The sequence below is a fragment of the Equus quagga genome, chromosome 12 (genome assembly GCF_021613505.1).
Source record: "Equus quagga isolate Etosha38 chromosome 12, UCLA_HA_Equagga_1.0, whole genome shotgun sequence".
NCBI classification, from domain to species: Eukaryota; Metazoa; Chordata; class Mammalia; order Perissodactyla; family Equidae; genus Equus; species Equus quagga.
In genome coordinates, this window is record NC_060278.1 from 111,707,999 (window position 1) to 111,721,403 (window position 13,405).

The 13,405-nt window shown below is 46.9% G+C and overlaps 1 protein-coding gene across 2 annotated transcripts in view; it reads left to right on the forward strand.

Annotated features, from left to right (window-relative positions):
• The window catches only part of PRPF6 (pre-mRNA processing factor 6), a 46,487-nt gene that overhangs the window by 24,207 nt on the left and 8,875 nt on the right, over positions 1-13,405 (forward strand). For both annotated transcript variants that reach the window (XR_006891051.1, XM_046678521.1), the window contains exons 12-14: positions 7,383-7,505; positions 11,223-11,344; positions 13,260-13,398. Coding sequence is in view for 1 of the 2 variants with exons in the window: in XM_046678521.1 (XP_046534477.1) it covers positions 7,383-7,505; positions 11,223-11,344; positions 13,260-13,398 (384 nt within the window). In the remaining variant the exon portion in view is untranslated. The remainder of the gene's footprint in view (positions 1-7,382; positions 7,506-11,222; positions 11,345-13,259; positions 13,399-13,405) is intronic.

The following is a 13,405-nucleotide window of genomic DNA, read 5'->3' on the forward strand; positions in this document are numbered from 1 at the left end:
TTTGTAGAGTCAGGACCTGGAGCACAACTTGAGGTTGGACACTGGAGAACTTTCAGGGCACGTGGGACCTCACCCCTCTGCAAGTAGAAATAATGTGATTGAAAAGGGAATGACAGTCTTATGGCTTCTTTCATTCTTTCCTGTCTTTTAACTTTTTCTGTGGACTGTGATTAGTGGAGTCTCTGAAGAGCTTCTAACCCAGCCACCAGGACGGGTGCCCTCTATTGCCTTGCCCACTGCCAAGTGAGCTTTCTGGGCAAGGGCTCTCCACCTCCTGGGAGGCCCAGCCTGTCATGTAGCCAGCCTAGGAGAAAGCGCCTCTTTACCCTGGTCTGCATCATTCCACCAGGAGGCGCCCTACAGAGCAAGCCCCTTTGCTTCACCCACTACCCCTCAACATTGGAAGATGGCCCCAGACCTCCTGCCACCTCCCTTCTCTGTGCTCCTGCTGCCACAGTTCCAGTTACTGTTCTCAGACTCACCCAGGCTGTCTATACCTGAGCTGCTCCAGATGTAGCTGCTCTAGGTATAGCTGGTGAGGGCATTTCCCCTCCTCCTGATGAGGCTGCTTCCAGTGATGCTGCTCCCTCTTCCTGGACCCCTTCCTGATCACTGCCTCTGCTCTTTTTCACGTGTATAGTATTAATCCATGTGGCCCCTTTCTGTGTTTGGGCAATTTTTTTTTTTAATCTCAGGTGCAAGGCCTCCATGTCCCTCTAAAATTTAACCATCCAAATTCAACCCTTTTGTTACTTCAGTGTTTTTTAGCCATGTTGTTAACATTTTTGATGCTCTGATTCTTTTGCAGAGATCCAGGTTCCAACTAGTATCATCTTCCTTCTGCCTAAAGGACTTTGTTTAACAATTCTTTTAGTGCAGGTCTGCTGGTGGAACATACTTCCAGTTTTTAAATGTCTGGAAACAGTGTTTATTTCATCTTTCTTTTTGAAAGATATTTTCTCTGAGTATAGAACTCTAGGTTGACAATTTTTTTCTTTCAGTACTTTAAAGATAATACTCTGCTGTCTTCTCGCATGCATTATTTCCACTAAGAAATCTGCTGTCATCCTCTTTATTCTTCTGTACATAGTGTCTTTTAAAAACTTAATTTAAAAAATTTTTATTTTCTAAATTTAAAACTTTCTCCCTGCTTTTAAGATTTTTTTATCATTGGTTTTGAGCAGTTTGATTGTGATATACCTTGGTGTAGCTTTCTTCATGTTTCTTCTGTGTGGAGTTCGTTCAGCTTCTTGGATCTGTGAATTTAGAGATTTCATCAAATTTGGAAAACTTGTGTCTATTGTCTCTTGAACTGCCCTCCGCCCACTTCAGGTACAGACCATTGAAATTGCCCCACAGCTCATGATGAGCTATTCATTTTTTAAATTATTCTTTCTGTTTCATTTTTTAACAGTTTATTAAGCTATAGTTAACATTCCATAAAATTTACCCACTTAAATTGTACAGTTCGGTGGTTTTAGTATATTCACAGAGTTATGCAACCATTGCCGCAATCTAATTTATAGCTTTCTCATCACCCCAAACAGAAAGCCTGTACCCGTTAGCTATCACTCCCCTTCCTCCTAATCTTAGGCAACCACGTTCTTTCTCTGTGTACTTGCATCTCTGCTTTTTTTCCTCTATGGATTTTCATTTTATGGACGTTTTATATTGAATGGAATCATACAAGATCTGGTCTTTTGTGACTGGCTTTCACTTAGTATATAATGTTTTCAAAGTTCATCCATATAGTAGCATGGATATGTTGAAATCTTTTGCCCATTTTAAAATTGTGTTATCTTTTTATTAACGCTTACTTGTTATCTTTTTTTTTTTATTGAGTTGTAAGTTGTTTTGTTTTTTCCTGAGAAAGATTGGCCCTGAGCTAACATGTGTGCCAGTCTTCCTCTATTTTGTATTTGGATCATGGCTGCCAATGAGAGGTATAGGTCCATGTTGGAGAATTGAACCTGGGCTGCTGAAGCAGAGTGTGCTGAACTTAACCACTAGGCCACGGGGCTGGTTCCAGAATTCTTTATATATATTCTGGATACAAGTCATTTATCAGACTATACGATTTGCAAATATTTGCTCCCCTTCTGTGGGTTGTCTTGATTATATCACTTGTAGCACAGATGTTTTTAATTTTGATGTAGTTCAATTTATTTATTTGTTTCTTTTGTTGTTCATACTTTAGGTGTCATATATAAGAAACCTTCCCTAACCCACGGTCATGAAGATTTACTCCTGCATTCTCTAAGATTTTTGTTTAGGTCTCACATTTAAGTCTATGATCCGTTTGAGTTAATTTCTCTATATGGTATGAGGCAGGAGTGTGACATCATTCTTTTACATGCGCATGTCCAGTTGTTCCAGCACCACTGTATCTTTCCCCCATTGAGTGGTCTTGGCACCATTGTGGAGGACCAGTTGATCATAAATGTACAGGTTTGTTTCTGGACTGTCAGTTCTGTTACATTGGACTGTGTGTCTGAATTTATGCCAGCACAATACTGTTCTGATTACTGTAGCTTTGTGGTAAGCATTGAAGTCAGGAAGCGTGAGCCCTTCTCCTTTATTCTTTATAAGGTGGTTTTTAGCTATGCTTGTTTCGTTCTTGTTTCTATGTGAATTTTAGGATCAACTTGTCAGTTTCTGCAAAAAAGGCAACTGGGATTTTGATAGAGATTGCGTCGAATCTGGATCAATTTGGGGGACTCTTGCCATCCTAACAATAGTAGGTCTTCCAATCCATGAGCATGGGATGTCTTTCCATTTATTTAGGTCTTTTAAAAAATTTTTAGCAGTATTTTAGTATACTAGTATTACACTTCTTTTGCTTTATTTATTTCAAAGTATTTTATTATTTTTGATGCTATTATAAATAGATTTTTTCTTAATTTTATTTTCAGGTTGTTCATTCTCAGTGTATAGAAATACAATTGATTTTTGAATACTGAGCTTGTGTCCTATGACCTTGCTGAAATAGTTTATTAAATTGTAATAGTTTTAGTGGATTCTTTAGGATTTTTTATGTACAAGATCATGTCATCGGCAAATGTAGTTTTACTACTTCGTTTTCAATCTGGATGCCTTTTATTCCTTGTCTAATTGCTCTGGTTAGAACCTCCAGTACAATGTTGAATAAGTGATGAGAGCTCACACCTTGTTCCGATTTTAGGGGGAAAATGTCTAGTCTTTCCCACTGAGTATGATATGAGCTTGTACAGCTCACTGATGCTCTGGTTATTTTTTAAACTGTTCTTTCGTTCTCTCAGTTTCATTTTGAATAGCTTCTGTTGCTTTGTCCTCAGGTTCTACTAGTCTTCTGTAATGTCTGATCTACTGTTTATCTCAGATAGGGTATTTTTCATCTCAGAGTTTATAGTTTTCATTTCTAGAAATTTTATTTTGGTCTTTTTAAAAAAAATTTCTTTTGTGTCTCTACTTAACGTTTTGAACGTATGGAGTATAGTTATAGTAGTTGTCTTAGTGTCTTTGACTGCTGCTTCTAATATCTGTGTCAGTGTGGGGTTGATTTTGGTAGATATTTTCCCCCTCGCTGTAAGTTGTGTTTTCCTGTGTTCTTGTGTGCCTGGCAGCCCTTGGTCTGCAGCGGATGCTGTGAGCCTGCCTGTTGGGTGCTGAATCTGCTGCATTCCTGTGGGCACGGGGGGCATGGTGTTGGAGGGCAGTTCCATGGTCAAGGCCTTCTGGTTGTTTGGGTCTTGCTTTGACACTGTGCTAGGTCAGACTCAAGCAGTCATCAGTTCGGGACAGTTTAGGGCTAATTTCCCTATGGAGACAGGGCTTCTCTTTGGATTCTTCCCAGGGCCCTGTGTCTCTTGGGGGTTTCCAGTCTGGCTGGTGGGAATGGACACTCTTCCTGGCCCCCTCTGAGCTCTGAGGACTGTTCCTACTAATCCTTTCAGCTGGTTCTTTCCAAACACTCGTGCGCTGGGGGGTTGTTCAGTGAAGACTTGTGGGGGAGCCTCTACAGAACAGATGGCTAGGGTTCTGTCTCTTGTGCTTAGGCTTGCGTCCACTCTCCCCTTGGTCTTCCAGGGCTCTCAGCTCTGCCTCCTCCAGTAGCCCTTCCTGGTCCCCCTCCCTGTGCTACAGCCTGGAAACTCTCTCCAGGCAATGGGCGTGGCAGACGTGGGGCTCCCCTTGACTGTTTCTGTCTCACTTCTCACGGCCCTTTGCTACTGATGTCTAGTGACTTGACAACCACCGCTTTGTAAACTTTGTCTGGGTTTTCTGGCTGTTTCAGGAGTGACAGTCTTGGCTGGCAGTGGCAGTGTTTCTTCTAGTCCTTTGAGAGCCTTTTGGATGCTGATTTTGCCTGCCTCAGGGCTCGCTCTTCCAGCTCTCTGAGCACCTTCTCCATCTCCCTTGAGCCCTGTAGCCGTGTGATGCAGCAGAATTGAGCAAGAGCCCTGTGTGTCCCTGGAGTGCTCCTCTGCACCAACTTCCACTCCTCAGCCCCTCTTGGGGTGCACTTGCTTGGCCATAGCGAGTCTGTCTGTCCTGCCAGCTTGCATTTTCATCCTGTCAGGAAGGATGACTGCAGGAGGTGATGGCAGATGTCCTGTCCCCTTGGTGGTTGTCAGACCACCCTCCTACAGACCCTTCACTAGTACCATGCCAGCGTGCAAAAACAGGACAGGATGAGCTAAAATAGTGTTCATCTCAAGCTTTGCTCAGAGTTCGTTTTCTGCTACTGCTTGCTTATACTAGAGTGTAATGCAAAGGATCTGAATGTAGACCAGTTCAGTCATTTTAAGGTTAATACAAAGTTTTTCATGTTGTCCTGCAAACAGCATTATAACTTCGGAAAGTTTGCCTCCTGAGTAAGTCACCATTTATTGAGCACCTACTGTGTCTAAACGTCATTTAATCTTTGCCTTCTTACTTCCCCACTTCCCATTCTTTCTGGAACCCACTCCAGTGAGTCTCAGACCCCACAGTGCTGCAGTTCTGGAGAGCCTCGGTGGCAGATCCAGCTGTCGGCGCTGTTTGTCCTCTCAGCCTGCCTGTGCCCTTGGGTCACTTCGACACGTGCTGACACGCCTTGTTTTCCTTCCGTCCCACTGGTCTCTGTTCTCCCTCTTCTGCTGATTTTCTTTCTCTTCTCACATTCTAAGTAACTTGGCTGTTTGGCCCTAAGACCCTTTTGGAGACTTTCTGTGCTCCCCTCTTTGTTGGTCTCATCTCACCTCATTGCTAGGAATGTTGTTTACATGCCAGGAAACCCCAAATGTGCACTGTGCTCTGGGTGCACCCCACAGCCCTGAATGCACACCCATGCTGCCCTGCATTCCCCTGGAACATGGGATAGCACCACAGCCTGGTGTGTCCAAAACGCGTCTCCTGGTTTGCCCACAAAACTTACTTATCTGTAGCCTTTCTCGCCTTAGTAGACAGCAGCACAGTTCATACCTCATGAGTGACTCCTTTCTTTCACACCCCCGTCCACAAGCAGTTTGAGTCTACCCCTACGTCTTTCCTGGGTCCAGGTGCTTCTCCTCAGCTGAGTGAGCTGCCATCCTCGGCCAGACTTGGCAGTGATGCCCATGGGCTTCCCTGCTGCTGCTCCACACAGCAGCCAGGGAGGTCCTCTTTTTCTTTTTAAATTTTTTTAATTTTATCTTTTTGAGGAAGGTTAGCCTGAGCTAACATCTCCTGCCAATCCTCCTCTTTTTGCTGAGGAAGACTGGCCCTGAGGTAACATCCACGCCCATCTTCCTCTATTTTATATGTGGGATGCCTTCCACAGCATGGCTGGATAAGTGGTACCATGTCTGCACCTGGGATTCGAACCGGCGAACCCTGGGCCACTGAAGCGCAGCGTGAGAACTTAACCACGGGGCCACCGGCCTGGCCCCCAGGGAGGTCCTCTTAAAACAAGACTGGTTCTGTGACTCATTCTGCAGCCTGAAATCTCCCAATGCCTTCCTGCTACCCTTGCCATGGCTTGCGAGGCCCCAAGGATGCAGTTGGGGCTGTCGCCCCACCAGTTTGCTACTGTGCTTCCTTGCTCATCACTGTCCTTTCCTGTGCCTTAGCATGTGCCCTCTCCTCAGCTCTTTGCCCTGGGTTCTGCCTAGGATGCTTTTCTGGTGCTTGTAGGGCCCCAAAGGGCTCAGGTAAGGGCTGCTGTGCTGTGCTCGTTTCATATCCAGGTCTATCTAGTGAAGCCTCTGGGTCGGCAGCACATGTGCCCCTGTACCGTCTCCCTGACCGATTCATCACAGATCTCTCGCTGATGGAAACAGCAGAGTGGTTCTTTCTCTTTTCTGTTGCAAACAGTGCTGCAAAAGGGTCCTGGTACATATGTTGTTTTGCACATATGAGAATATATTTGTCAGATGAATTCCTTAAAATGGAATTGCCGTGTCAACATATGTGCATTTTGTTTCGATAGAGAACTTGAAATTGGCCTCTAGAGAGGTCCACATGTACTCCGCTGCTGTGTACTGACACCGTGTCCCCCCCACCTTTACCATACAAGTTCGTTGGCACGTGTTTTGATGGTTCTGGTCTGATATGTATCTAAAGTACTTACAGTAGTTTAATGAGCATTTTAAAAGTAAGAATAGCCTTGAGTTTCTTTTCAGATGTTTAAAGGTAATTTGCAGTTTTATTTTCTGGAGAACTGTGTGTTTATGTCCTTTGCAGTGTTTCTGTTGCATTGTGGTCCTTTCCTGCTTGATGTACCAGTGACTTCAGTGGTAGAGTTCTGAGTCTCATGCTATAGAACCATGACTGTCTTCTCTCTCCACATCCTGAAACTGCTCTCCAAAAGTCAAGTGCTTTTCTGCTCGTCAGCCTGCCCACCTGCCCAATGGGATGCCCTTGTGATTGGTCCCTTCCCCAGGTTTCTGTCTCGTCTTCCATGTGGTGGGCTCCTCCACACCCTGACAGGTCTGTCTCATGGTTAGTGTGTGTCTTCCTTCTGTTGATTTTGAATTTTGAGTTCCAGACCAACAGATACAAGTCTTTGAACTTGTCTTTTACTCTGACTGCTTGGGAAGTGTCTTTAGCTTAGGAACCCCTCATAGCTACTGAGTTGCTTACTCTGGTACTTCGTACACAGTAGATGCTTATGTAATTTTTGTTGAGTGGATGGATGTAGCTTCATTCAGTCATTAGATATTCCTTGAGCATTTATCTGCTGGGTGGCAGGAATGGGTACATCAGTGATCGAGACAGACACAGTCAGACAGGCAGTGGCAGAGCCTTAAAGGCATCAGAACCGTCGGAGGCCACACCACCTGCGATACGAAGGATCTCTCAGTTCTCACCATCCAGGAATGCATACTCCCTGCCAGGCACCTGCAGCTCTGGGCTGTGAATTCAGTTTTGTGTCCCTCTTTCAGGATGCCGAGGAGTGTGACAAGGCTGGGAGTGTGGCCACCTGCCAGGCGGTCATGCGTGCCGTGATTGGTATTGGGATTGAGGAGGAGGATCGGAAGCACACCTGGATGGAAGATGCTGACAGTGTAAGTTGAACTACACCCACCTGGCGTCTGTTTGTGGGGAACAGCAGGCACCTTAGACTTAGGCTGTGGTTTGAAAGTCTTTTGACCCCACTTATTTTTAAACATAGTTACCATTGTGAAGAGTGCAGCTTTCTGTTAACCCAGGTTTACATGAAGAGCTGCTTCGTGAGGATTTGTTAATCTCCAGAGCTCCCTGGTGCAGGCCTGGTTATATATGTATTATGGACCAGGAGCCAGCACAGAGTCTGAGCTCACACAGCTTCCTGGCTGTTTACCTCTCAGTGTCTGGGTTGTCTCCCACCCCCTGGTTTCTGTTATAAATTGCACTTCAGAAAACATTTTGCATGCAAAACTTTGGCCTACTTTGAGATTATTTCCTTGGAATAGTTTCCCAGAGCAGAGATTTTGGGGTCAAAATGGATATACACTACACATTTAAGTTACTAAATACCTTAAGTGTGGCCATCTCTTTTTTTAGCTTTATATTTTGAAATAGTTTTAGACTTATAGAAAAGTTGCAAAACTGTGTGAAGAATACTTATATGCCCTTCACCTGGATTCCCCAGGATTTACCCACTTTACTATGTTTGTTTTTTCATTCTCTGCACAGGTGCACATGCACGCACACACATGCCTTCTATTTTTTTCTGAACTGTTGGAGAGTAAGTTGCAGATGTGATGCCCTTTACCTCTAGACACTTCTGTGTGTTTGTTCAAAAGAGCACATTCACTTACACAACTACAGCGCAGCTATCAAAATCAGGAAATTAATGTAGGTACAGTACTATTACGGCATTTGCAGACTGTATTCAGATTTCACCAATTGGCTCACTAAGTGTCTTTTTAGGTAAAGGATGAGGAGCTGCCCAGGGTCACGTCCTCAGGTCTCCGTGGTCCTGGCAGTCTTGACGAGGGCTTTAGTCTCTGTTTTTCATGCATCTGACTCTTTTGAGGAGTACAGGCCAGAAATGGTGTAGAGCCCACTTGGTTCGGGCCTCCACAATGTTTCCTCATGGTGAGTTGAGGTTCTGCATCTTTTAGGGTGTTGTGTCGTCTTGGTGGGTTGTGTCGGGAGGCACAGTCAGCTCTGACTTCTGACAGGTTTCTCTGCCGGAAGGTTACTGTTTTGTTCCTTTGTAATTAGTGAGGATTTTGTGAGGAGAAACTTTGAAACTATGTAAATACACCATTTCTCGCCAAACTCTGATCTACTAGTTTGTAAGTCCATTAGTGATGTTTTTGGCTTGTATCAGTTTTTACTGTGGTATTGACCAAATGGTGATTTTCTAAATACCATTTCTTCTACGGTTTATTAGAGTTTATTAGTTGGAATTCTACGGTAGCAAGGAGGCTTCCTTTCTTCCTCATTCACATGGGTATTCACTTCTTTACATCTGGAGAGACTAAGGGTTCCCGCTCTCCTCTGTGAGATTACAGTCCACTGCTGGCATCATCTGTGTGGCACTCACGCAGCCATCGTCTTAGGTCCTGCATGTGCCAAGTCCCAGAGCACAGGCACAGGCTGTCCGTGCACCTGCCAGGGGCTGTGTGGCTGCACATGGCCTTGTGCACACTAGACACACACTCTGTTCGTTAGAGGAATTAAGTGGCAGGCCAATTGTAATGGTTTTTTTAAAGATTGGCTCTGAGCTAACATCTATTACCAATTTTTTTTTCTTCTTCTTCTCCCCAAAGCCCCCCAGTGCATAGTTGTAGGTCCTTCTGGTTGTGCTATGTGGAATGCCGCCTCAGCATGGCCTCATGAGCAGTGCTAGTTCCACACCCAGGATCTGAACCAGCAAAACCCTGGGCCACCAAAGCAGAGCGTGCAAACTCAACCATTTGGCCACGGGGCCAGCCCTCATAATGGTTTTTAAAAAATTTTTCATTGTGTAGTATTTAAGACATAAAAAAGTTAGAGAATAATTTAACAAATATCCGCACAGTGTCTGTTTTGGAAGAAAATTCTTAAATATGCACAAGAATCCCAGCTCCTGGTTGCTGAGCCCCTCTGTATTCTGAATGTGGAATTAAACACTTTGCTTCTTTTTATGCTCCTTACTGCCTTTGACAACATTGGAAGCCCTCTCTGGGGGTGTCAACCTGTGGATACCAGATCATGGGAGCAGAGACCCACGAGCCAGTCAGGTTTTCTCTTGGTTCTGATCATCTCTGTCGTGTATACTGGAGTCAGCACAGCTCTCTTTCAAAGCACTTTGTAATCCTGGAGGAAGAGCTGAAGTCTCTTGTGTTCAGAAGTATGGAGTGTCTTCCTGGTGCTCCCAACACCTCGGGACTGGCCCAGCCTGCCCACACCCGAGACCCTGGGCATGCTGTCACTTGCTCTTCTGGAGCCGTGGAGGCCTGAAGCCTTTGTAATTGGCCTCCAGGACCTTGGTCAAAAGTCAAGGAGAGGACCCACAACTAAAATGTACAGCTGTGTACTGGGGGGATTTGAGGAGAAAAAGTAGAAAAAACCAAAAAGAAAAAAGAAGATGGGCAACAGTTGTTAGCTCAGGTGCCAATCTTAAAAAAAAAAAAAAAGTCATGGACAGGGGTACAGACCAGTTTGTATGGGGTCCCCTCCTTGCCTAGCTCCGTCACTTCTCCAGCTGCTCCTGGGCAGGACATGCCTGAGGCAAGGCCCTACCTGGTTTCTGTGGTGGTCAAGTCAGATCGAGGTCACGTGACCAAGGAGCGACATCTGAATGAGGAGGCCTTGGCTGTGCTAAACCCTGCTCTTTGTTCTCCTCTACACCCATTTCTATGCTGCTGGTCCTTGAATACCCGGAGGCTTGCTAGTGGCCCTCTTGGAGGAGGCAACTGTTGATCTGGGAGGTGGCCTTGGGTGGCTCAGGTGCCCGCCCCCCCCACTCCCCCCCACCCTGGTGCGAGGACTTTCAGGGCTGTGAGGCCGCCTGTCTAGTTCCATTCCATGCCATTTTGACGTTCATAGTGTAAAACTTTGCTGCTGACACACTTCCTAGTGGCTTTTCACTTACCTCAAGATACAAAACCCCTTCTTGGGGTGAGAGTACTTTCAGCATCCGCAGAGCGTGGAGGACAGCAAGTTTTCTTGGGCAGTGAGCGAGCATCCGGCTTTGAGGTCTGTGTTGGGCTTTGTCCTGCATAAGGCTCAGTGAGAACAGCCATCAGCCTGTTCCACTGGGCGTCCGGGGGCTGTGACCACCTGGGGAGATGATCACCTCAAGTAGTGGCTGGCTTTCTTATCGTCTTGCTTGACACTAGCCAGGGAACAAAATCACTCTTGCACAAGGAAGAAATGTCTAAAGAAAAGAGAGTGTTTGTGGTAGTTCTCTTGGAGTGTATGGTTTCTTTCTCTTTGTATTCACCTGTGTTTTACAGGTTTCCAATGAGCATAATTCCGTAATGGAAAATGTAGACTGCATTTAATTCTGAAAAAGAAAAGAGTATGTGTGGCATGTGGTCACACCGTCCTGCCTCACGTGCCTCTAGCAGTGGCTGGTGCTCCAGTGCGCCAGCTCCTATTGCCTGTCGAAGGCCAGCAGACAACCCTGTCACGGGTCCCACCTGCTTCTGTTTTGGTGTTCATGTCCCCAGCCTCCTGGACTGTGCTGCTTGTTGGATCATCCCGTTGTATGATTTTAGCAGGTGTTGTCATTAGGGAGGTGTGACTCCTCCTGCTCCCATGCTGGTGCTGGGCCGCCCATTCCCACACCTGTCTCTCTGCTCTAGTGTGTGGCCCACAACGCCCTGGAGTGTGCGCGAGCCATCTATGCCTATGCCCTGCAAGTGTTCCCCAGCAAGAAGAGTGTGTGGCTGCGAGCTGCGTACTTCGAGAAGAACCATGGCACCAGGTACATGGGAGACTGTGTGCTAGTTAAATGCTGACTCTAGGTTGTGCTGCACTGATTTTTTTTTTTTTTTTTGAGGAAGATTAGCCCTGAGCTAACAACTGCTGCCAGTCCTCCATCTTTTGCTGAGGAAGACTGGCCCTGAGCTAACATCTGTGCCCATCTTCCTCTACTTTATATGGGGGATGCCAGCCACAGCATGGCTTGTCAAGTGGTGCCGTGTCCGTACCTGGGATCCAAACCGGTGAACCCCGGGCTGCCAAAGCGGAACATGCGCACTTAACCGCTGCACCACCGGGCCAGCCCCCACTGCGCTGAATTTAAACCTCACGTCCCCCAGATGGGCAGGTGCCCGAATTTGAGGTTCAGCCCTCTGTGATGAGGGGCAGCAGCTTCTATGGCGCTTGGGACTTTGCAGCTGGAGCTGTCTTTAAGGCTCCTTCTGCAATAGGATTATTACTGCTTTATAGTTGAGAAACTGAGGCACCAAGGGGTCCTGTCTGCTGAAGCGCTTACAGCTGAACCAGCGCATGCCTGATGGCCTTGGGGTGTGTGCGGCAAGGCTGTAGCCTGAAGCCCCACGTTTGTGCCGAAACCAGCTTCAGCAGTGTGGGCGGTGCGGCCTCTGGGCCCAGGCAGGCATGTTTTTCATTTAGGCTGTGCTGGATTTGGGTTTGGGCTGGTTTTTTGCTCTAAGGAGGTCCTTGACAATTTTCTTTAATTGTGCTCTTTAATTGAAAAAACCTTTTGGGTCTGCCTTTTTGGCTGTGACTGCTGATTCACTTAGGTCTTGCAATTTCTGGTGTTGAGTGGATAGCTGTTCAGGGCATCGGGCTCACGTCACTGCACACCCTCTGCCTGGGTCCTCTGCTGCTGGCCCTGTGCTGAGTGGGGACCACCTTGCTGGTTGCACCAGGGCTTCAGTGGGGCGTGTGAAGCCCTTATTCTTGTTTTGTGGCGTTGTTAAGTCTCAGTCTCTTCAGGATGTCTTTCTTTCACAAGTGTTGCTGAAGCTCCTGTTTCCTCCCCACTCCCGCCCACTGGTTTGGTATTGTGGAGTTAACTCCTTTGGGGACCTTTTGAGATAACAACAGTGCTGGCTTGCCCTGTTCAAGTTCACCTCACACGGTCCAAGTCTGGAGCAGAGCCTCTCCTGCCGGGTGTGGTTTGTGGACATGCCTCCATGTGGCCTTAGTGGCACTGCTGCTCTTGATCCCTGGGCTCAGGGGGCCTTTGCCCCCCATCTCTGGTGCCTCTCCTGTCAGCTGACACATAGATGATGTGCGGAGGTGGCGTGCTCAGGGTCTAGGGTTGTCTGGAGCACAGTGTATGCTCTGCCAGGCCTCGCTCCACACAAAGTGGTTCTGTGCCCTCACTATCCTGCTGCTGAGGTCCCCAGAGGTTGTTTGTGCCAGATGGTACAACAGGGTGGTGGGCCATGTGAGAGCTGAGGGGGCTTTACACCTGATAACCCGTCTGGTGGTCTTCTTGCTCAATAGTGACCTAAAATAACTTTCTTCCAATAAGACAATTTCTTTGGATGCCGAAGAATAGACTTGGGGTCATAATCTTTATCGCAGATATCGGCGGATCTGTGTTAAAGATGAAAAGGCTTCTCCTGTCACCCCAACCCTGCGGTTAGCGCTTGCCCCTGGACACACGGCCATAAACGGGCTCTTGAGAAGCTTGTAGGTCAGGCTCTGCTGTTTAAACAATGTGTCGCTTTGTAGCACCCTCTCCGTGGTTGATATTAGAACCTTTATGGAGAGAAAAGATTTCCCCACACTCTCCCCATTGTAAAATCTGGTAAATCATTTATAGTGTCGAACTTTGGAGCAGTAACTATCTTTTTAGCACCCGCACCACTGTTGCGAGCACCCTGTGTGCTCTGGCGGTGACCGTGCCCTCTGTCTTGCAGGGAGTCCCTGGAAGCACTCTTGCAGAGGGCCGTGGCCCATTGTCCCAAAGCGGAGGTGCTGTGGCTCATGGGCGCCAAGTCCAAGTGGCTGGCAGGGGATGTGCCGGCGGCAAGGAGCATCCTGGCCCTGGCCTTCCAGGTGGGTG